The sequence below is a fragment of the Betta splendens genome, chromosome 4 (genome assembly GCF_900634795.4).
Source record: "Betta splendens chromosome 4, fBetSpl5.4, whole genome shotgun sequence".
Classification (NCBI taxonomy): domain Eukaryota; kingdom Metazoa; phylum Chordata; class Actinopteri; order Anabantiformes; family Osphronemidae; genus Betta; species Betta splendens.
Window position 1 is genome coordinate 14,904,195 of NC_040884.2, and position 21,582 is coordinate 14,925,776.

The following is a 21,582-nucleotide window of genomic DNA, read 5'->3' on the forward strand; positions in this document are numbered from 1 at the left end:
ACCTACAGTAAGCAGGGAGAAGCATCCAGCGCTACGGTCATGGTGGATGATGTCTGCTTTGTGTTATACCCGGTCAAAGACCTGACTGTGTTATACCTTCAGTGCTGTCATCCTTTTATCTCCATCCATTTCTTTGAAGTTGCATTCCACGCTTTTCTTCATCATCTTGTTCTGCCACTCCTGGACATATGCAGATGCATATGTCCAGGAGTGGCTTCGTTGTTTCTTCTTCTTTCCTCTTCTGCTTTCTCTCTTCTCTGTCCCTCTCGTTCTTCTGTCATGAATCCTACACAGATCTTCTTATTTGCCATCGTGACGTTGCTTCTTCCTTCTCTCTCTTTTCTTCTTCTCTTTCAATTCAAACACAAAACAGCAGCGATTATTAACTTGTTTGACTTTTGACAACTTACAGCTTTTCCCATTTACTCAAACACTGTCTGATATCACACAGGTGGGCTCGCGTGGGGTTTAAACAGGTGACACACTAAAAACAGAACTTGTTGCATCTTTAGATGTCATGAAGTCATGTTATTCAAGTATGTCCGTACACACTTGAATGACATGACTTCAACAGCATTGTATTATTTTAGTGTCTACGTCTTGTTTTATGTTCCTACTGTAACTAGACAGAAGAAATGAGTAACCTGGATGTGGTGTTTGAGCCGAGACGGTAAAACCTATGTTAGACACTAAATGACCCCGGTACGGCGCTGTTTCTCCCTCTGAAAGCAAACGTTGAATAAACTATCGGATTTGACACAGTTACTTTACGGTAGGGTTTACAACAGTGTTTTATTATTGGTCCGATATCAGTGCACATGATTATTATTGAAATTGACCCTGACTTTGTTATGTTTGTAAGTCTATATTTAACTACATTAAATGACCTTGGTGAATTTATTTTAATGAACGCTGCAAAACTTCACCTCAACATTAACATTAACCCTGTCAGATAAATGCAAAATAAAACATCCGCTAGTCCGTTTTGTTCATGTGCAACTGAGAAACTTTACTAATTAAAAATCAAACATCTTTCTTGCACCTTCATATTATCTGAAGCATAACTAATAACACTAAGTTTTTTGCAAGCAGGTGAGTAAATTCCCTGCTGTCTTAACAAAATTAGTTTTTATTAAACAGACATAAAACGAGTAAACCAGTCGCTTTGACGTAGCTCTGAAACTCTTACTGCTCTGTCTTTGTCCACTCAGTCCAGTAACGCAGCTACTGACAGAACTGGGCCTGGGCGCGTGATTGCGTTTCCATGGGAACATGAATTTAGGCCCAGTCGCCATTTTGAATCACAAAAAATGACCACCAATAATCAATTAACATGGAATAAATCACATTAAACCCCTTTCCAACTATAAAATCAAATACAAAGAGCATATTAAACAGTTGTAAGGAGCAAAGTTACATGTAGGCTAATACAAAAAGCAGCATATCTGTTCTAACCTGCCAAGCAGAGGTGAATCTCGGCCACACGCCGGTACTTTCAGACATCAGCTCATGAGATGCTCCAGTTGGTTCTTTCAGATCAGGTGAGTGATTGCTGCAAGTAGTAAATCCAATGATCCTTGAGTTGAATTAGATATCCAAGGGCTCGTGGTTCCTGGAGCTATCGTTAGCCACCACAGAAAAACTTTCACAAAAAACGTCCGTGAAAGTCAGCGTCCAACGACAAATGGCGGAATACCCTCGTCTATGGGCCTTATATAAATTATATAACTTCCATCATTCTGTTTCCATGACACCCACTGACGCGTGCACGTGCGAACGAGAAAGATGAAGATGCAAGCTAATTTATTACGCTAGTCCTTTTCTTACAGTACATCACTGTATTTTATAAATGGCTTTTACTTACTTCACATAGAAAAGTGTAAACAAGTAAGACTGTTGCTACATGTGGTCATGCTAATTCAACTTGAAAACAAATTAATATACTAGGAACTATATCGTAGGACTATACGAAGCTAAAGCTAAAACCTAGAGCTAAAATGATAGTTACGAGTTGACTTGATGCAATGTGCAAGTAATGTATAAAGTTTATGAGCCTAAATTCTAGATGCCAAGCTTGTGCATCGCCATGCTGCAGTCCTCAGACCACAGGCCACATTCAGCAGTGCTCGCTGGGGAGTTGGTCCATTGGTTGGATCAAAAGCCTCCTTCATGACTCTAATTCACTGATGGAGCGCTTCTTCCGCTGTTACGCTGTATAAACCGTATGACATGTTCAGGACTGAGCTTGGCTCAGTTTTATACACAAATACTTTAGAACTCAGATGTGTGATGAACACTGAACAGTGTGCGTCAAGTTAATGCACTTAAATAACTTCCTTTAATGCGTTGATATTTTTCTGTGAAAGGGAAGTGTTTTACTTTGAAAGGACTATCAATACATGAAAGGGGAATGTGACAGCTTTAAAGAGTAAAGGTGAACAACAACAGTTGACATTGGTTACAATGTTGGTTTTATTATTTATTCGTTGTTTGTGAATTATATAAAGGTTGTGTTGATACCAGCTTAGGTCTGCCATATGATACGTTCACCGTGGTGTGTTTACGTGTAAAAAATTAACTACCAGTAGACTTTCCGTGAAGTTCTTTATTTTTTATACATATGTAAAGAAATATGTATATATATACACATTTCTACACTGATAATACAAACAAAACCGTTTGCTGACTGTGTTCAACGTAATCCAGGTGGGAACGGGCAAAGTCGCTGTTCATACAGGAAGAGTCGCAACTCATTTCACAGTCAAAATGGATCATATCGATGACACTGTAAAGATCCCAATGCGTGCAGAAGACCAACAGCAAACGTCCCATTATGTCCATGTGAGTGACACCTGCAAACAGACGCTGCTTTGCTGCAGTGGCACTTGTTATTCAATTTATAGATGTAAGGTAATATCACACCCACTGGTCATGTCTGTCATCTGCCCTTGGGTAATCTGTAAGGAGGGGGGGGTCAATGAAATGACAACAGACCTCGTCGTGGCTGTTCACACGTTGCTGGTAAATGCTTTTTAACACCCCTCCCCCGTTTTGTCTCGTTTTTGCTCGTGTCCTCAACCCTTTTTTCTTTCATGTTTAATTCCTCACAGCCTCGGACGTTCTGTCGCCACTTCTTCCTTATGAGCCCAATAATGCATTTCCCCACAGGCCACTAATTAAACCATTTACTTTTCAAAATGTTACATAATGTGCTTAAGTGTGATTTAAGACGCAGATTCGGGGGCTCGGTTGCGGGGATTTGATGATATTAAGATCACTGGGCCACGGCTGCTGTGTGCGACGTTGTTTGATTTATACCGGATCGGTCCCGGCTATAAATAGACGCAGCGTGTTCTTGGGCAGTTTATTCTGGTGGCGTGCGTGCACGTGTGCGTGTTTGGCGTGCGCGCGTGTGTCTTTAAGAATTTAGCTGTAATTTGAGCCCTACAGGAGGCAAAGAGAGAGAGAGAGAGAAAGAGAGAGAGAGAGAGAAAGAGAGAGAGAGAGAGAGCTACACCCCCACCCCACCCCCTCGGTCATTTCTATAATCGAACGTCGAGCTGCACGATCCGCACCACTGCAATGATGCGCCTTTCATTTTGGACGGGAACCTCGGCGAGCAGCTCGCAGCCGCGGCGCTCCGACCCCGTCGCGTCGTCCGCGAGTCGTTAGTGTGCGAGCGTGTCGATGCGCGCGTGTGCGCGCGGAGCTGGAGCTGGAGACGGGCCGTGCTGTGCAGAGAAATCCAAAATGACTCGACATGGCTGTTGGTTCGACTCAACGCACACGGCTCCGCCAGCGACCCTGGCAACCGTGAGCAGCTGAGGGAGCGACGCGCACAAACATCTTGATGAGAGCCAGGAGGTAGGAGCGTCCGGCCCGGCCCGGTCCGGTCCGGTCCGGTCCGACGTCCGGTTCTGGTCCACTGGACGCGACTAGGCCAGTGTTATTTTTTTTGCTTCACACATAACAGCAGCTGGCCGAGCGGTGCGGCGTGGATCGGCCCTGCGCGCGCGCGCCGTCTGATACCGTATTTCCTGCTTGAATCCAAGCAGCAGTACCTGTTCGACGTGACGCGCTTCCTCCAGCGGTCGATCTAGGTCACATCTGTGATGCCGATAACATTTATCGCCGAGCTTTTCTCTTTAAAGGAAAGTGCAACTGTCCCACGCAAGCGCACTAACCCCGCGCCAGCCCATATATGAACATATGGAGCAGGCGGTGGCAACAGGGGGCAGTGACACAGAACCTGCGATGGGGTGATAGTTTTCAACCAACAGCCTTCACTTCACAATATGTACAGGAAGTCACAGACACGCTCACATCCTGTGAAATGGGATCACACCAATCTGTTCAGTTGTTTTTATTATTACCCAACCACCCGAGTAACCTTTTACGCGGTGGTTCTGGATCTAAGTCAGATGTTTCACACAGAAGCTCCGTGAAAAGGCAGCGGGTGCTTCATCTGACCAACATTGATTTCAAATGACATCATCGTTAATTAAATAACCAAAAGGCACAGTTGTGCATTTGTTTAACATCGGACTCCCAAGGATTCACATTTGTACAGATGTGTTCACAAAAAAGTTGTGATTACCTTATAATAAAAGTAACTAATCTGATTATGAATTAATGTGGTATTATACTGTTGATGCTTTTAAACATAACACATGGCCTCAGTGAATGAAGTAGTTTAACAAGGAAACGGCTGGATGCTGCTAAATCATTAACAAAGAATCTTGTAGCCCGTCTAGTAACTACTGTTAATTTGAAAATGATTTCCTCTTGTTAGTCCAACAATTTATCAAGTAGTTTGTAGGTGTGACATTTCCCATCAGGCCCTGTGGCGTTGAAACTTAGCAGGAAGAACCTGCAGCACGTGGGCACTATTTTCTTTGTAAAGTTTTCGTTGCTGACATGTGCATGACATCACCTCAAGTGCGAATCAAGTCAGACAGACGCGCATCAGCCGCGGCCTCCAGGAAGACGTACATTCCATACCTGTGCATTGGAAACAGAAACAATTCCTAGAAAGACTGGACCAGGCTGATCTGATCCTTAATAAGCAACCCCTTTGCCTGTTTGCATTTAAAAAGCCTATTATGTGGAGTTGCAATTTACACAGGTCTGATCAGTTAACATAGGCAAGAGAAGCTACGATTTATTTAAGCGCTTAGATCATCTTGTACTTCCTCCAAGAGGATTTAGCTTTAGTGTTGGAGCCCAATGCGTCGCTCACAGGCACCGGCAGCGCGCGTGGATTCGGCCTTTCAGCTCCCAGGTGACCTCCACGTGGCTGCAGAGTGTCAGTGAGGCGCGTTGTTTGTCCCCGAGCGCAACGTGGCAACAGGCGCAGGTTTACGCTCACCAAGGCCAGAGCTCCAGGGAGCGAGGCTGCGTGGGCGAGGAGACGCAACATGACTGTGCACGGGGAAAATGGGACCATATGTAAATAGAGCACAAACACACTGACACAGTGACTGGTTTCCTCTCTGAGCTATACCCTCGGAGAGGCGCATCCGCTTTAACTGTCAAAGTGCAGCCAGTCGGACGGGTTTCAGCGCCGCTGATCCGGTCAGTACTGCGCCTTCGTTTTCCCGTCGGAGGTCGTGGCAACTTGCCCACTGGACCTCAGTAAAAATTAACTGACAGCTGAGCTTTCACTGCGGCTCTGTAGATATTTCCAAAGTTCAACAAGCACGCGCGTGGCCTCGTGGGCCGTTTTGTGTTTGGAACATGCAGCGCTCGAAGCAATCGATACGGAGTAAAATGGATAAAAATACTCCGTGGAGCCCAGGATTCATGTTTACCTGGGCATCAGGCCGCGCCGTCGCAAATGGGCCGCACTGCAAACCGTCATGGGCCCGGTTTGCCCGTCCTTCATGGTCTCGAGCCTTGTTTATACTACTAGCACACATCTGCCCACATCTGCTCAGCCGAGCATCTCGCCTCCTGTCCTCTGTCAGTTCGAACCCATTGCACGATGACGTCCGAGGTGACTTTCCACTCCTGACTCTGCCCTCCTTCTCCCTGTCCTGCCGCAGAGAGGTCGGGTGGCCATGGACCCGTTCAGCCAGCTTATTCTCGCCATCTCCGTGAGCAGCTTCGTCACCTTCCAGTGGCTCTTCCACAGAGTCAGCCCCTGGATCTCCGTACGCGTCAGCGCCGGCTTCCACCGCCTCAGCGACAAGCAGAAGGTCGAATGGAACTCAAGGTGACCTGCCGGAAAGCTGCGACCCATCTGAACGTTTGCACGCTGCAGACACCGTCGTGTGACTCATTGGTAGAATGTGTTGTGTGGCGTTTGCAGCGGTTACTGTCCTTCTACTTCGCAGACACTGAGCATTGTGGGATTTCGCCGGAATGCACGTCTGTTTATCTGACACAGCGCCTGTGTGTCGTTTATATCAGGCGTAGAAGAAGAACAAAGTCGGACAAGCCAAAACAAACACCATATGTTTGTGTACGTCTTTCCTCTAGAACATTTTAGAATTCTTCCAGTCATATTTGTTAGCTGTGGCGACTCAGTGACTCCACTGTGGTGTGTTACCACATCGGTCAGACTGAAGCAATAGTTTTAACAATCAACTGCATGAAATTGGAATTAAAAGTCAGATCATCCTCATCACGTTCAACGGACCTAGATTAGTTTCAGTTAATGAGTGGCAAATACACAGAGAAGTAGGACCTCAAAGAAAATAATAAATGAACTGAACGAGCTCAGACGGCACCAGTATGTGGTCCCAGTTCTGTAGGTCCGGTCGGTTCAACTTGGCCAGTACTGTAAAGTCAAACGCACAGGGCGGCCCAGCCTGCGTGAATCGCCATTTTAACGTCCTCGTACCTGTTTTATGACCCCGACTGCACCTGTAGAGTCTGAGGTGGTTTACGATCAGATGCAAATAAAGGCTTATCGAGCTGGATCCGGCCAGGAGGAGTTTAGACCCGTGAGTTTGCACACTGAGCCGAAGGCGTTGGAGCCCCTGTCTTACTGAGTGACGGCTGAAGCCCGTCTCACTGCCTGAATGGGCGACTGGGGCCGTGCGCCGCTCAGCGCGGCCCTTCAGCGCTTCCTAATCTCTCTGACTAATTGCTCTGAATCTGTGCAGAGGCCCGACAGGCAATAATTTGATTTCCCATGAATGCTACTGCTCTGAAACACAGGGCAGAGCGTCATCCAACTGCACACCGCGTGTCAGCGTCTCCTCCTTCTCGCTTTCAGGACCGTGTCGACGTTTCACGCCATGTTGGTGGGAATCTTCTGTCTCTGCATCTTGTGGTTTGACGACGCCGTCAATGAAGACCCAGTTTGGTGAGAGTCGGCCTGTACCCTTTAGTTTGGGTTGTAACACATCGACACTGATGAAGGTGGGAGCTGTGCTGCCTTAAGCAGAGGAGTAAACGCTTGAGGCGTCCCCCTCATCTGTGAAACCCTTTAATCGGGCACTTAAGCGTTGAACTCGAGACGAGAGATGATTATTCACATGTTTATTTGATCTCAACAGCAAGATTTCTGAGCCCTGTGAAATCCTGACTCTGCTTCAAGGCTTTTAATTCCACCCTTACACGGTCAGGTAGCCGTCTACACTGGAGATTTAGAATACCTCTGCACCACTAAGTCCCTAAAAGGATGTGTTGGTCGTTCCTCACTCCAGGCTCGCGACTAAAGCAGACTATGACCTCAAAGACGTGCATCCTGTTACCGTGTTTTCCTTCATCTCTGGCCCCTTTTTAGTTGCTTTGTGTCTCATCGTGCTCAGTAATGAGGTATTTTATTTTTCAATATGGTTTGTGCAAATCTGTGTTTACAACAGGGGAGATCCTACACTGGTGAAGACTAATGTTGCCATCACAACAGGCTACCTCATATCTGGTAAGAAATCTGTCCAGGTAATATTGGTGGAAGACTTCATGCTTTGATAAGTTGACTTTGAGCCCCATCACTTGCTTTAATTCTGTGTTTTCTCCCCTTCTCCCCTTGTTTTTCCAGATCTGCTGCTAATATTTTACTATTGGAAGGCGATAGGAGACAAGTTTTTTGTAATTCACCATCTGGCAGCGTTGTATGCTTACTACTATGTACTGGTGAGTGCCCTATTGTCCAATAGCAGAACGTGCAGGCAAGATGGGAAGGAGACAACCAAGGGTGAACAGCTCTGCCCTGTCACGCTGGACGCGTCCGCGTAACCGAGTTCACGGTTAGTTCAGGTCATTAACCAACGCCGTTGATGCACTGAACTAATTGCGGGGGCCGGGTCAGTTTACACAAGGCGAGGTCAAGCACTGCAGGATGTTTAAGCTGTGCAGGCGAAAACAAGTGAGATAAGGAACTTCTTCAGTGTGTGTGTGTGTGTGTGTGTGTGTGTGTGTGTGTGTGTGTGTGTGTGTGTGTGTGTGTGTGTGTGTGTGTGTGTGTGTGTGTGTGTGTGTGTTCTAAACATACAGTACATGTAAACACTGGCTGGATGTTTGGATCGCGGCTTCTGACCCCTATCGTTTTCCAACAGTCGCTTTGTTGGCGTTTTTACACCTTGGGCTGTTCGAGTGGGTTCTTACAGTTAGACCAGTCGGACCAGCTCTAATTCCACGACGCGCCTGGAGTACTAATTAGCGAGTCGCTGCTGATTCCTGCACCGCTGGTAAATAATAAGCCCTTGGCCAGATGTGGAGGTGGTCGGCGTGCTCAGCATTTCTGTGCGGTGCTGTTCACTCTTGGTTCTGTCTGAACCCCTGTAGGCTGCCAGGATCGTACTGACTATACAAATCCATAACTATGGTATTTTTTGCATGGAATGCTCAATGATGGTACTGGCTGATGCCCTTCCCCCCCTTCTCCCCCCCCACCTAGGCCTTACAGTCTGTGCTTTCTGTCTGTTTTACTGCCCCCCCCCCCCCCCCCCCCCCCTCCTCTCCCCCCCACCCCCACCCCCTTTGTAAATGTTCTGTGACTGACATTCGCTGAACTCACCTGAGCTTAGCCGAGCGTCCGAATGCTGAACTGTAACCAGCGTGCATGCTAGCAGTTCCGGCAGCTCCCCCCCACCCACCCCCCTCCCCCTCCCCACGGGCGGGTCGCTGTGCATGCCGACGACAACCGTTGACGCTCCCAGCGACCGGCCGGCCTCTCGGCGGCGCCCTCCCGCTTGTGTGTCTCCTGTGGCCGGGCTCGGCTCCTGTCTGCCTCCTGTGTCTCTTCCTTACGTTCCTCTTGGCACACTCTGACCAGAGAATACGCACAGGGCCGCTCACTTAGTGCCACACGCCCGACAGAACCACACACCCACTAGGCCGCGTCCTCCCCGTGCAATGTTGAACACTTCCTGTCAGGTGGACACTGAGTTTGGAAACGATGTCGTAAAAGTCAGCCTCTCCCCGTTTTAGACCCATTTCACCTGAGTCCTGTTTAGTTTTGCATTAGTTTAGTATTTGCTATAAAGATAACAATGGCAGTGTGTGTTGCTCTGCCTTTAACTCCTCATAGTTCAATTATACTTCAATTAAACATGCTCTACATTAATAAATTACTCATAGACGTTTGGCAAATTACATAATGTATTTGCATAAATGCAACCGCCCTCGTCCTGAACTGGCTGGATTTACACATTCCTCCTTGGACGTGACTTCAGCGTTTTCTAATATCAAAACCTCAGCGTCCCACTAATGAATTAGATGATGTTTAGGATTAGCAGCCGCGTTGCAAATGCAGCCCTTCATTCGGGAAGCAAGGGTCAGTGGAACGAAGCCAAGCAGGCCATACTGTTACTGGACACTCATGACTGTTACGTGTTACGATAAACGGACTGAACACACTAAGTCCCGTTCCTTCAGTCCCACAACGTCCGCAGTAACACACCAGTAGAATTGGCCGGCTTTGATGTCGTGTTCATTGATTCAGTTAAATTTGTCACATGTTGTCAGAGTCTTATTAGTTAATGTGTTGCGTGTATATATGTAAGCGTTTTCACACCACATAAAAAAATGAACTCTTGCACTTTAATTAAATTTACCCGAGATAGAAAGCTTTTATTTTTCTTTAAAAGTTTGTGTCAGTATGAATCAACAGGTCATGTTGAATTTATTAGTCATCCACTCATTTCACTTTATTTCCCAGCTGCATAATCTGTCTGTTGTGTGTGTAGTCTAATCAAAGGGTGGAACCGTAACCCAATCACCGGCGTGAAAACACAACATGCATGCTTTCTTTTGGTTGTGGCTTCTTCTGTTCTTCCAGTTGTGGTGGCTTTTGGTTTCTTCTAATATCTCTGTCTGTCCGTGTGTGTTCTCTGCTGACTCTAACGTAGACGGCCCCTTGTTATACCCCTAAAACTACAGTTACGTCATCCCCCGCACATGCAAAAACTACCAGGAGGGAGTGTGTGTCATGTAGGAAAGCGAAGGGGTTTTGCTCTAGATGGGGACTTCTTCATTCCTGTCTTGTCTGCTGTTATTGCTGTTGTGTTGCACTGAGCAGATATGATGCCCAGTCACAGTATGGACTTACCAGTTCCTAGAGGTACTAGCGTGCTCGTGCTAGGTGGAGCCACACGTCACGCGGTACAGAACCTGCAGACGTGCCTTGTTTGTTTGTATGCGTATGCTTTAATCACCAGCTTTTGTTTCAGCTCTTGACGGTAAGTCTGGGTTTGAATGGAAGCGACGCCGGGCCACTCGCCAAATAACCCTTGAATGAGTGTTTCAGTGAAATTGAATCTTTATGACTTTTATCTTAACTCATTCTAAACGTGCGTTCACCTAAATCAAATTTGGAAATAAGTCAAAAAAAAGCTAAAAGTCAGATACAAATCACAGCCCTCAGTCTCTCTAATGCACTGTTTCCATTTGAATACATTATTCCAACTTATTTGGCTAATGGCACAATTTTACCTCCATCACTTTCGACCAAGTGGTCGATGTTTAAAGGTTTACAGCAGATTTAGGGAGGGGGGCGGCAGCAACCGTGCTTAAGATCAGGCGTCCTGAAGGCGCTTTGGTTTTAGGATCATCTTCATGCAACGGGGGTGAAATTGAGTGGGCTCGTGTTAAGTAGGATCCCTTAAGCCCCAGGGTGATTATGTAGCTCCTCGTGAACGTATACCACAACCTAATCAGTGGTGGGTCCTATAAGAATAAACAAGTAATAAAGAACCATGGGGGGTCTTGAATCGCAGGAAATACTGTGGATTAAGGGTCATCGTCATTACTCATAGTAGCAGTTACCCATAATTCAGCTGTGCACCCAGGTCCTAAGCGGTGCAGAAGATGATCTAATGCCTCTGACGATGTGTAAGTCAGGCCCTGATCTTCTAAACAGTGGTTGGCGGTCAAACATGTCACTTTTGACTCTGCATGGCTTTTGATTGCTCCTTCAACTATTGGCTGGCCCAGTGTATGTAACCATGACCGTACAGCGTGCTCATTGTTTCTTCATGTTGAGAGGAACTGTTTTGCCACATGGTCCTGTTTCGTTGTCTTCCTGCTCTTGTCGTGTTCCTCCAGGGCCAAGGAATGTTGCCTTATTTTGCTAACTTCCGGCTGCTTGCTGAGTTCTCCACGCCGTGCGTGAACCAGCGGTACGTACCCGTTGTGCTGACGACCTGGAGTCCATTGAAACGTTACAACAGTGGCACGGCTGCAAGACGCTCCTCCTAATCGCATGTTGTGTTTCAGCTGGTTTTTTGAGGTTCTAGGCTATCCCAAGTCGTCCCGGCCCAACATGGCAAACGGCGTCGCCATGGCGGCGGTCTTTTTCATGGTCCGCATCGCCGTCATGCCCGTCTACTACAGTCGCATGTATGCAGTCTACGGCACCGAGGCCTTCTACCTGGTGCCCTGGGGCGGCCGCGTGGCCTGGATCGGCTCCAGCATCTGCCTGGACATCATGAACGTCATGTGGATGCATAAGATCGCCCGCGGCTGCTACAAGGTGCTGCGCTCGGCGCACTGGGACAAGGCCGGAGCGCCGCAGGAGAACGGGAAGACGGATTAGAGGCACCGGGGCCCTCAGCGGCGCCGAACACTGCAATAGAGACAACAAGATGTCACTCTGAGTCCCAGTGCTTGACGAGCAGCAAGCCGGACCCTCGCATGGAAGCTGGGACATTAGAGGACCGAATGTAATGAGGTGTGGTAAGTGGGCACACTCGCTGAGCTGTACGATGGACCGCTCAACAGGCCATCCCCAAGCCATCAAATGACCTCTTAGCAATACTCCTGTTTGCATGGCCAATTATGTTTCTCTTGAACAATCTAGCACTACACGAGAGAGGTCGTCCTGCGAAGGCCGGACTCCTGGTCCAAACACAAATTGTCAAAAGTTTACCGTTCTTCGCATTCGTGCTACTTCACGGAAGAAGTTTCCTTTTGTATTACTGTCGCTGCCAGAGTCCCAGGATCAAAACGAGTGAACGTGCGTCTGTGGTCGGTGCCATAACACCATTGCCAGGTGTTTGTTCAGGGAGGCGGGTCGAGCGTCGTTCGCTCCCATTTGAGGTAATTGTGCAGGGACAGGTTTGGATGAAATTGAACAAATCAGCTCATCACCTTCATGGCGTCATTTGTGCAAGCGTTTCATTTAAAGGAATCTGCTCATTGAAGCAACTCTGGGGAAAAAGGGTGAAAGTGTTTTTGTAGTCTGCTTCCTTTGTCTGGCTGGAGTCCGGACAAACCTGTTAAAAAATGCAAACGGTTCAGATTTTTAAAGTGACAAAGACTGATGTATAAAGTACCTAAAAGGGAATGTGAATGTCAGTGATGTGTGTGTTTACTGGCATTAAGAAACGCAGGGACTTTGGGAGACGGTTAAAACTAGATGTCTACAACAGAAATAAGGGGAAAATGTGGCATTGCATAAGCAGAAATTAGTTCTTTACACTGTTTTGTAGGAGCCGACATTTTTATTCACACGTTAAGGGGTCAGACTAAGTGCTGGAGATGTGGTTTGGATTCGGACACAACCCGAAACTAAAGCGAAACACAGGTCAATTGACACGTTTTTTCCACCTCCGGCAGTGACCTAATATTTATATACAGTAATATTCACGTGATATCGTCTCTTTTTAGACAGAAACTGTTTTTACTCTGCTGCTGCCGTGATTGTTATCCAGGAAGAAATCAGCGCTTCTTAGCTCAGCTCAGTTCAGTTCGGTTCAGCTCATAATTTCCCTTTTTTTTAGTTTAATGTGAAATCAAAGACAATAATCAGTGTTTCATATTGTAAAAGTTTAGTTTGTCAAAGATATTTGTTAACAAACATTGTGAGAAAAATAGCTTCTGCCTCATGTTATATATGATTTCCACTCAGCTGTTTAACATAATATGTACTTCCATATTTATTCATCTAATGGTACAAAGGTTGTGCTGTTTTATCAGTGCTTATGAATTTATGGCAAAGTGAATTTAATTCACATGTTGTAATTGTTTTCTTAAGTATCTTCTATTGAGTAAGCAGTTACATTTTAGTCGACAGGCGTCACTGAACACAGGAGCAACTCGGTTCAAAGACCTTCTTTTTATAATAAATTTAAATGTCACTTGTTCAAATTAAAACTTCTATTTCATCGATGATTTACCAACACGTACTTGAATTTTCATTGTAAGTGTATCTTATTATGAGCTTGTTGTGAAACAGGGATTAACGCTTCGCCTTGCTGCGTTCAGCATTTGAGTTTGTTGCCTTTTTCCAAAAACGACCTGCCGTTGTCCAGTGAAAACCTTTAGTTTGGCTTCACCCGACTCCTCACCAACACAGTGTGACGCCCCTGTGTGCAGTTTCCACGTCTGACGCCTTGTTAATAGTTTTAAATGTGAAGTCAACCGGCTTGTCAAGGCTGGATGTTGTGATGCTCGATTATAATTTTCATTTTCATTTTGTCACGTGCCAGCGCTTAAGCCATTACTACACTCTGTTATCATCACAGGCCGATGCTGTTGTTTTGTTTTTGTTTATTTGTTTGTTCTGTGAGCATGTTAACGCGCTGGTGCCAACTTGCGACTGGTGGTCCTGTTTCACGCTGCGTGTGGTGGTAGGAAGCACGTTCAGTGGTGGAGCGTTTGAAGTCGGGTGGACTGAACGTGTGAGCTGTGAGGGGGGTTTCATGTTCATACGTCTCGGGGGGATGAGTCGGCCACGTCCCGCTCTGTTTCAGCACACGTCTGCCACAGTCAGACTCTGGCCGCAGCTTCACACCTTGTCAACACGCTCTCCACGCGCCCTTTATAACTGCATGTCGTGTTGCATGCAGATTGCACTCTAAAGGAAAACATCCGACACCTGTAGACAGATCTAGTTTTCTGTACATAATGTTTATCTAAACGTTATTCTTGTACTTTGCCACATGATGCAATCCAGACGATGCTCAGAAATCTATGAATCTAGAATCATGTCCAGCGCAGGAATAATCAGTGAGGGGCTACTTGAATGCTATTCAGCACAGTTCATAGCGACAAACAGGAGCATCCTGCATCAGAAGCGCTGGTAGAGGGCAGCAAAGCGCTGCCGCCACAGTCAAACAGGTGCAGGTGGATCTGATGTGAATGTTGTGGAGGAGAGAGGAGAATTTAGTGAAACACCCTGAATGTACTGCAGACGGAAAAGAATATGTGACGGGATTGCTGGGTATATTTGAATTTGCATTTTGTTTTGTTCTTTTCAATAAATACCAAAAATAACTGATGTGATGTTGATGAGGCGTCATTCAAAACGTGTTTGAAGCACACTTTTTTTGTACAAATGCCCAAAACATGATTAAAGTCATTCATACTGGGTGGAACCGTTTACTGAACAGTCTGATTAGTCATTATTATAAAGACATTTTCTTGCTGGTCTTAACATGATTAGAGTATCTGAAAATATGACAAAAACAATGTTAACTGTTTGTATAATCATATATTGTACTCCTTCGTGCTGACTCTCGACACACTGCTGTTATGTTTTGTTCCTGGCACCAGGTTTTTTATAATGAGAAGTTTCACATCCCACTTGACTCGTAATCATACAAGCAGTGTAATTCCTCCTAAAGACCTGCAGGCGACGCTGTTGTTCTGTTCTACTCCCTGTACGACTATTTCCAGCTGTTCTCCCTCCACAGCTCCAGTGAATCCCGTGGCATTAAACGCAGTCGCCCACCGAGCTAAAACAGTGATTTAACCAAATCTGTGGGGTCAAAATGGTAAAATAAGAAAAAAGAAACTCACAAAAGAGGATTAAAATCCTTTAAATGAAAGGTCTAAGAAAACCCAGAGAAATGCCATGGTTCCAAGCAGACACAATTTTGTCTGTGTGGACTCAAATCAAAATGAAAAGCGCCAAAGTGCAGCCTCATAATCAGAGCATATTTAAATGATAATTATTACTAATACTAATCAATCTTTACCAAAACACTTAAACAAATGAGGAATCTGATCTGAATATGAAACAAACTGCATGGTGTGTACATGTAAATGTAAAGATTAGTGTTTTTCAACGAGTGTCTGACATCAATTCTCCTCACTGCAACAGAGCACGTTACATAAGAAGAGTCCCCCGTTCCCATTAGTCTGCATGTTTCCTCTGCTTCTCGCGGCGCACGCACGTCTCGTCAGCATTCACCAAAAGCAGACAAAAGTCATAAAGGGAATAAGAAGAAGGTACACACTGTTACACCTTAGCTGGGATGATTAGCACAACACCTGTGTGTGTGATAAAAAGCTGTGCTATCCAGCGACATTAAGCCATAAAGTGGTATTAGAGTAATCACCAAAGCAGATAAAATAAATTATACAATAGCCCTCATGCATTTTAATGTTCATTATTATAATTGCTGTAGTTTGAATTCTAAAGAGCTTCAGAGTTATTTTAATTACTAGGTTACAACAAAAATTTACTGTACCTGACCTGAACCAATCAATAGTGTGTAACAGATTATGTAATGGGGTGAAAGAGGCCAAACGAGTGAAAAGACACTGATCTCGTTCATTGTGGCTTCTCCACCATGGATCACCTAAACGGACATTTGTGGACACTTCAGTGTGTGTGTGTGTTTTTCCACGTATTCAAGTTGGATGGATTGGGATCTCTCGGAGATAATCTGGACGTGCAGATAAGCCTGAAGCCCCTCCCAGCGCGTTTAAAGGGAGCGGTTCCGCGCGTGGTCGGGCTGCAGTGTCGCTCCGACACCTCCGCGGCCGAACATGTTCCAGGACTTCCCCAAGAACGCGGAGGAGGCGCCGGAGCCCGCGAAGGCAGAAGTGAAAGGTACGTGGACTCTCTGCGGCGAAAGAACGTGAAGGGGATTTGTTTTTTTATTATCTGAGGTTCCGTTTCCACATTCAAACAGGGAGCATCCCCGGCTGGCTGCGGGGCACCCTGCTGCGCAACGGGCCCGGCATCTTCTCCGTGGGGACCACCAGCTACAACCACTGGTTTGACGGGCTGGCCATTATGCACAGCTTCGCCTTCAAAGATGGTTGGTGTTGAACTTCTCACCTGAGGTGTTCCTCAGGTATACCCCAGAAAATATGGGCGTCGCCGTAGTTCCTGAAGCGACGTCTCCGCCACGAACGTCGGTGTGAGGGGGGAGAGGGAGATGGAATACGTCAGCAAATAAGGCGTTTTTGTGTAAATGCAGGTGAAGTGACGCACAGGAGCAGGTTCCTCAGAAGTGACACCTACAACTCTAACATGAGCGCAAACAGCATAGTCGTGTCTGAAATGGGGACGATGGCGTATCCAGACCCAAGCAAGAGCCTGCTCACCAAGTAACGTTGTTTGTTTGTTTGTTTTCTCTTTTTTAACATCTCCAGCTGAAAATGCCATTATATTCATTGTCCTTTTTTATAGGGCTGGGTACTAAAAGTGTTAGATGATCCCTCGCATTCATCCTCCATTCACGTCTCTCCTCCTACTTTCAGGGCGATCACCCTTTTTAACCACACCGTGCCCGATTTCACCGACAACGGCGCCAGCAACTTCATCAAATACGGCGACGACTACTTTGCCACGTCCGAGACCAACTACATCCGCAAGATCGACCCGGTGACTCTGGAGACCCTGGACAAAGTAACGGCGTCCGGCGCCGAGCTGCACGCATGAAGCGCGCGGGCGCGTGAACCCTGTGCTGACGCGCTGTTCCACGCAGGTGGACTACACGAAGTACCTGCCCGTGAACCTGGCGACCTCGCATCCGCACTACGACGGGGAGGGCAACGCCTACAACATGGGCACGTCGATAGCGGAGAAGGGAAAGACCAAGTACGTCCTGTTCAAAGTCCCCGCTGCGTCGGAGGAAGGTACGTGAAGCCCACCACCACCACCACCACCACCGTGTGGTGCCGTGATCAGCATCAGCCCGTCGCCATAGGAACACTTGACCCCTAACAGCTCGGCTCTTGGTGCCGCAGACAGGGCCAAGAACGCGCCCGCGCTGAGCCGGGTGGAGGTGCTGGCCACCGTCCCGTGTCGCACCCTGCTGAGCCCCAGCTACTACCACAGCTTCGGCATGAGCGACCACTACTTCGTCCTCGTCGAGCAGCCGTTCAGGCTGGACATCCTGAAGATGGCCACGGCCTACATGCGCGGCGTCAACTGGGCCAGCTGCCTGAAGTTCAGCCCCGAGGACAATGCAAGTGTCAGGTATCCGCGCGTGCGCCGCTCCCCTCTGTCTGCGCCGCCGTTTGAACGCTCGCCTCTCCCGCAGACCGTCATCCACCTCATCGACCGGAGGACCGGCAAAGAGGTGGAGACCAGGTACTTCGCGGCGCCGATGGTCGTCTACCACCACGTGAACGCCTTCGAAGACGCCGGCCACGTGGTGGTCGACGTCGTCGCCTACGACGACAGCCGGCTGTTCGACATGTTCTACCTGAAGAGGAGCCCCGAGGCCGGGGGCGCTGGGGCCCCCGTGTTCTCCAGGCCGAGCTACAGGAGGTTCGCGCTGCCCGTCCGGCCGGACAAGGTGGGCCGCGTTTGTGAGGGGGGAGCGAGGAACGTTGAGCCGGCGCTGCATCCAAACTGTTGGGACTGCGTTCGCAGGGCGCCGCCGCTGGAGGAGACCTGGTCGGCCTCACGTACACGACGGCGCGGGCCGTGAAGCAGAAGGAGGGCAGGCTGCTGTGCCGGGCGGAGGTGCTGGGCGAAGGTAAGGGCCTCCGGCTGTGCGTCCGCGACCCCCCCCCCCCCCCCGATGCTCAAACGCAGCGCTGTCTGTTTGTGCGTGCCAGACTTCGACATGCCGAGGATAAACCCCGGCTTCAGCGGCAGGCGCCACCGCTTCGTCTACGGGAGCTGCATCGAGGAGTCCTCGAGCGCCGTGAAGGTAGAGTGACGCCCGCAGCCTCATGTGTGTTGTTTTTTCCGAAGGGGGGGGGGTCCTAAAAATAGTGGACTGTGGATCAACGGACCCACATCCGAGGAAACGCGCAGTTCCTCGTGTTGTGTGATGCTGCACTTGGCCAAACACACGCTTTACGTATGTGTTCCACTGGGAGTAGTTGTGGATCAAGACCACGTAAACAATAGAGGGAAGCAATAAAATGAGCGGAGCTTGTGAATGCGCTTCACACTGATGTCTTGGAGACTTTACTGCAAGTCACAAGTCGAGTCAAAGGGTTCAGTGCAGAAGGAAACATCTTGGTTTAGACAATTAAGATAAGGTAATTTTATTATCATTGTGGGTGCTTGTTATGGCAACTATGTGAAAGTCCTTCAAGTCCAAATGTCTTCGATCGTTAAACAAACAAAACACAAGAAACAAGACTGTTACAGGAAGTGACAGACCAGGTTTGAGAATGAGTGAGATGCGTTTGAGATGTGGAGCCCGTTTCGAGGAGAGCTGCGCTCACAAAGGCAGAGATCATCCTGGTTCTGGTAATTTGCTGAGATAAGATAGGGCGGGTGGGTGGAAGGCGTGGCAGGAGCAGGGTCCAAGTGTGAGACGCGTGTCGCATCTACGTCCACTGGTCACATGACAGCGGAGGCCTTATCCCGATCACGAGGTCAAACTTCACCCCATGCTGTCGGAACCACATGTGGAACCTCAAGCGATCACTTCCTGTTTTCACTGCAACAAGAAGGAACAGAATGCATGAATCATATATGATTTGTTGCAACAGCAAAGTCTGTTTTTTTTATATTGCTCTGAAGATCAAATGATGGATATTAAAGCACACGTTAACCACGTGCATCTTGATATATATTAATATTAAAGCATTAGAACATAGAAGCCAACAGCTGTAGTAGCTGACTTTATGAAATCACAACTCTCTCGTCAGCAGTAGGAACAAAGACACTAGGTTGAATATATACAATAGTAGCCACAATGACTGTTCAGACACAGGTCACATAAGGACTTGGCTTCATCAGAGGAAAACAATGAGAGTCTTTAAACCTAAAAACCCAACCAAACATGCAGGTCACAGTGAAAAAACACACAAAGCAAATCACAGTCCACAGTCCTGACGGTCACAATGAGGTATGAGTATGATCTATCCCTCTTCCAAATGATCACAGTGGTCACTGTGTTCTTCTCAGAGATACGTTTGTTTCACTTGTGTAACTAAACGAATCAGTAGCAAGAATAAAAAGTTTCTGAAGAATCTAATTAGCGGCTAAAAACCCACAGTTTGGGAAACAACGTTTTTGTTTACTCGTTTATCACCTTTGATTTAAAATGATATGGATGATGATAATTATGACAAACAATCACTAACTAGCTGTGAGTTCTGACTGACACTATGTTTGAGTTGTTTCTGATCCACGTCATAAATGTTTATTTACTGCAGATTGGGAAACTTGACACAGAAACCAAGGAACTGGTTTACTGGTATGAAGACAACTGCTTTCCATCGGAACCAGTGTTTATCCCCAGACCGAATGGAGAGTCGGAAGATGATGGTGAGCGGCCACAGCGCCACGTACTGTATGTCCTTCTGCAACAGAAGCCGCGGTAAAAGGAATAGGTGGGTTCAGCAGACAGGAAGTAGAACCGGAGGACGAGCATGACCAGGTTTGCCTTCATGAGCTGTGTTGAGGAACCTTCAGCATAAAGGTAACACTCCTTCACGGATTCACTGTGGCTTCTGTAAAACCCATGAAAACGGTGTTTGTGGTTTCCTAGCGTCAGCCCAGAGGGGTTTCGCACGCAAGGCCGAGGAAACGGGTAGTTCCTGGCTGTGGCGTTGTTACAGAAGGAAGACGAGAACAGGAAACAAACGCCTAAACACTTTATGTTTCTGGCCGCGATGCCCCCGTGTCCCGTCCACTGGGTGCAGTTATTAATATAGGAAGCACAAACAATGGAGGGAAAAGAGGGAATCGCAGCATTCAACCTGAAACGAATCCACAGCCGCCCCCTGCTGTGCCGACGCGGGCGCGGCGGCCGGCGACTGACCTGTTGCTCTCGTTTCACTTCCAGGCGCGGTCGTGTCGTCGGTCGTCACGCTGAGCCCAGACCAGCCGGGTTTCATCCTGGTCCTCGATGGCAGGACGCTGAAGGAAGTGGCTCGAGCGCACGTGAACGCTGAGCTCCACAAGGACATGCACGGGTTTTTCATCCCACAGGAATGCTAAAGGCAGGAAGCAAACGCTGGAGAGCAAAGCTTCGCTTATAGCAATGTAATATCGCAAACTGTTCTCATGTCTGTTTGTTTTATCTCTGTTGTCCACATTACTCTGCTTTTCTGCTTCATCACCAAATAAAACCTATATTTCTGATACTCCCAACTGGAAGGCAGATATCATTATGCTCTTTCATTAAGACACAGCAAGCCTGATATGTAAATTTCCATTACAATAAAAGGTGAAATTTTCACAAGCTCAACAAAAAAAGAACTAAACTGCTCCAGCAGAGGTGAGGGAGGAGCAGTAAAACACTGGTTCACTGACACAGATGATCAGGCAGAGCAAACACTCTAGTCTGACAGGACCAGACCGGGATAAACATATGAGCAGATTTCAGGGAAGCAAAGTCCAGACGTAAGAGCAAACAGTCTGTCCAAAGTCCAGGGTCAAACACTTAATGACAACAGGGCAACAGACTTTAGATTACACTGGAAAACAGTCTGGTAAGAATTATACTTAATATCATCCACATAAACCCGGACTTTCTACAACTTTCTACTTGCATGAATGAAACCACAAGTGTTTCAGTTATAAACTTCATCTGCTCGACAGCCAGTCGAAGTAAAGAAGTTTAAAAATATGCTGACACTAATTTTCTAATTCTCTAAACCCAGAGGTCATATGTTAGAAGACAGAGACGTTATTATGAACGTCTAGTGTGTGTTTGTGTGTGAGCGAGACATCGAGCTGGGGGGGGGGTAACGGAGAACAAGAGATCTTGTGATAGAGGCACATTAACTCTGCATCAGGCTGTGAATCACTCCATTCAGCTGATATGTGCTCAATATGCTGAAACAGGAACTTCCGAGTGCTTCCTTTGGGCAAGTGTTTGTACTAAAAAGGCAACAAGGACATACACTCCTTTTTTCGTTTGTGACCATCTGAAAGAAATCATTATATTTATTATTATGAAATCGGCAACGCCATAATTAAATGTTTTCACTGAGTTTTTACTAAAAAACTCAAGCACAGCAGTAATACAACCATAT

General features: G+C 47.1%; 2 protein-coding genes and 1 long non-coding RNA gene across 5 annotated transcripts; 2 read left to right on the plus strand and 1 right to left on the minus strand.

Moving 5' to 3' along the window:
* Nucleotides 1–3,523: 3,523 nt before the first annotated feature.
* On the plus strand, nucleotides 3,524–14,773 carry LOC114852866 (TLC domain-containing protein 4-B-like). The gene is made up of 7 exons (XM_029145533.3): nucleotides 3,524–3,864; nucleotides 6,045–6,214; nucleotides 7,223–7,312; nucleotides 7,815–7,873; nucleotides 7,991–8,085; nucleotides 11,497–11,570; nucleotides 11,668–14,773. Exons 2-7 carry the CDS (start codon nucleotides 6,060–6,062, stop codon nucleotides 11,984–11,986), a joined length of 792 nt encoding a protein of 263 aa, XP_029001366.1. The 5' UTR covers nucleotides 3,524–3,864; nucleotides 6,045–6,059; the 3' UTR covers nucleotides 11,987–14,773.
* A 1,303-nt stretch (nucleotides 14,774–16,076) lies between these two features.
* Nucleotides 16,077–20,695, plus strand: bco1 (beta-carotene oxygenase 1). 3 transcript variants are annotated; one of them, XM_029145529.3, is made up of 11 exons: nucleotides 16,077–16,231; nucleotides 16,314–16,442; nucleotides 16,605–16,734; nucleotides 16,888–17,035; nucleotides 17,115–17,265; nucleotides 17,377–17,597; nucleotides 17,673–17,930; nucleotides 18,008–18,113; nucleotides 18,196–18,290; nucleotides 19,756–19,867; nucleotides 20,388–20,695. In XM_029145529.3, the coding sequence occupies exons 1-11, from the start codon at nucleotides 16,168–16,170 to the stop codon at nucleotides 20,540–20,542; spliced, it is 1,569 nt and encodes a 522-aa protein (XP_029001362.1). In that variant the 5' UTR covers nucleotides 16,077–16,167; the 3' UTR covers nucleotides 20,543–20,695. The 3 variants fall into 3 exon arrangements, with proteins under 3 accessions (XP_029001362.1, XP_029001361.1, XP_029001363.1); XM_029145528.3 differs by having other exon boundaries at nucleotides 17,377–17,930; XM_029145530.2 differs by having other exon boundaries at nucleotides 16,212–16,231; nucleotides 16,314–16,478; nucleotides 17,377–17,930.
* On the minus strand, nucleotides 18,526–20,502 carry LOC129604013 (uncharacterized). Its single transcript, XR_008694537.1, has 2 exons — nucleotides 20,364–20,502; nucleotides 18,526–19,034 (listed from the first exon to the last, which is right to left on the minus strand). It is a non-coding gene; the product is annotated as an uncharacterized LOC129604013 (long non-coding RNA).
* Nucleotides 20,696–21,582: the final 887 nt, after the last annotated feature.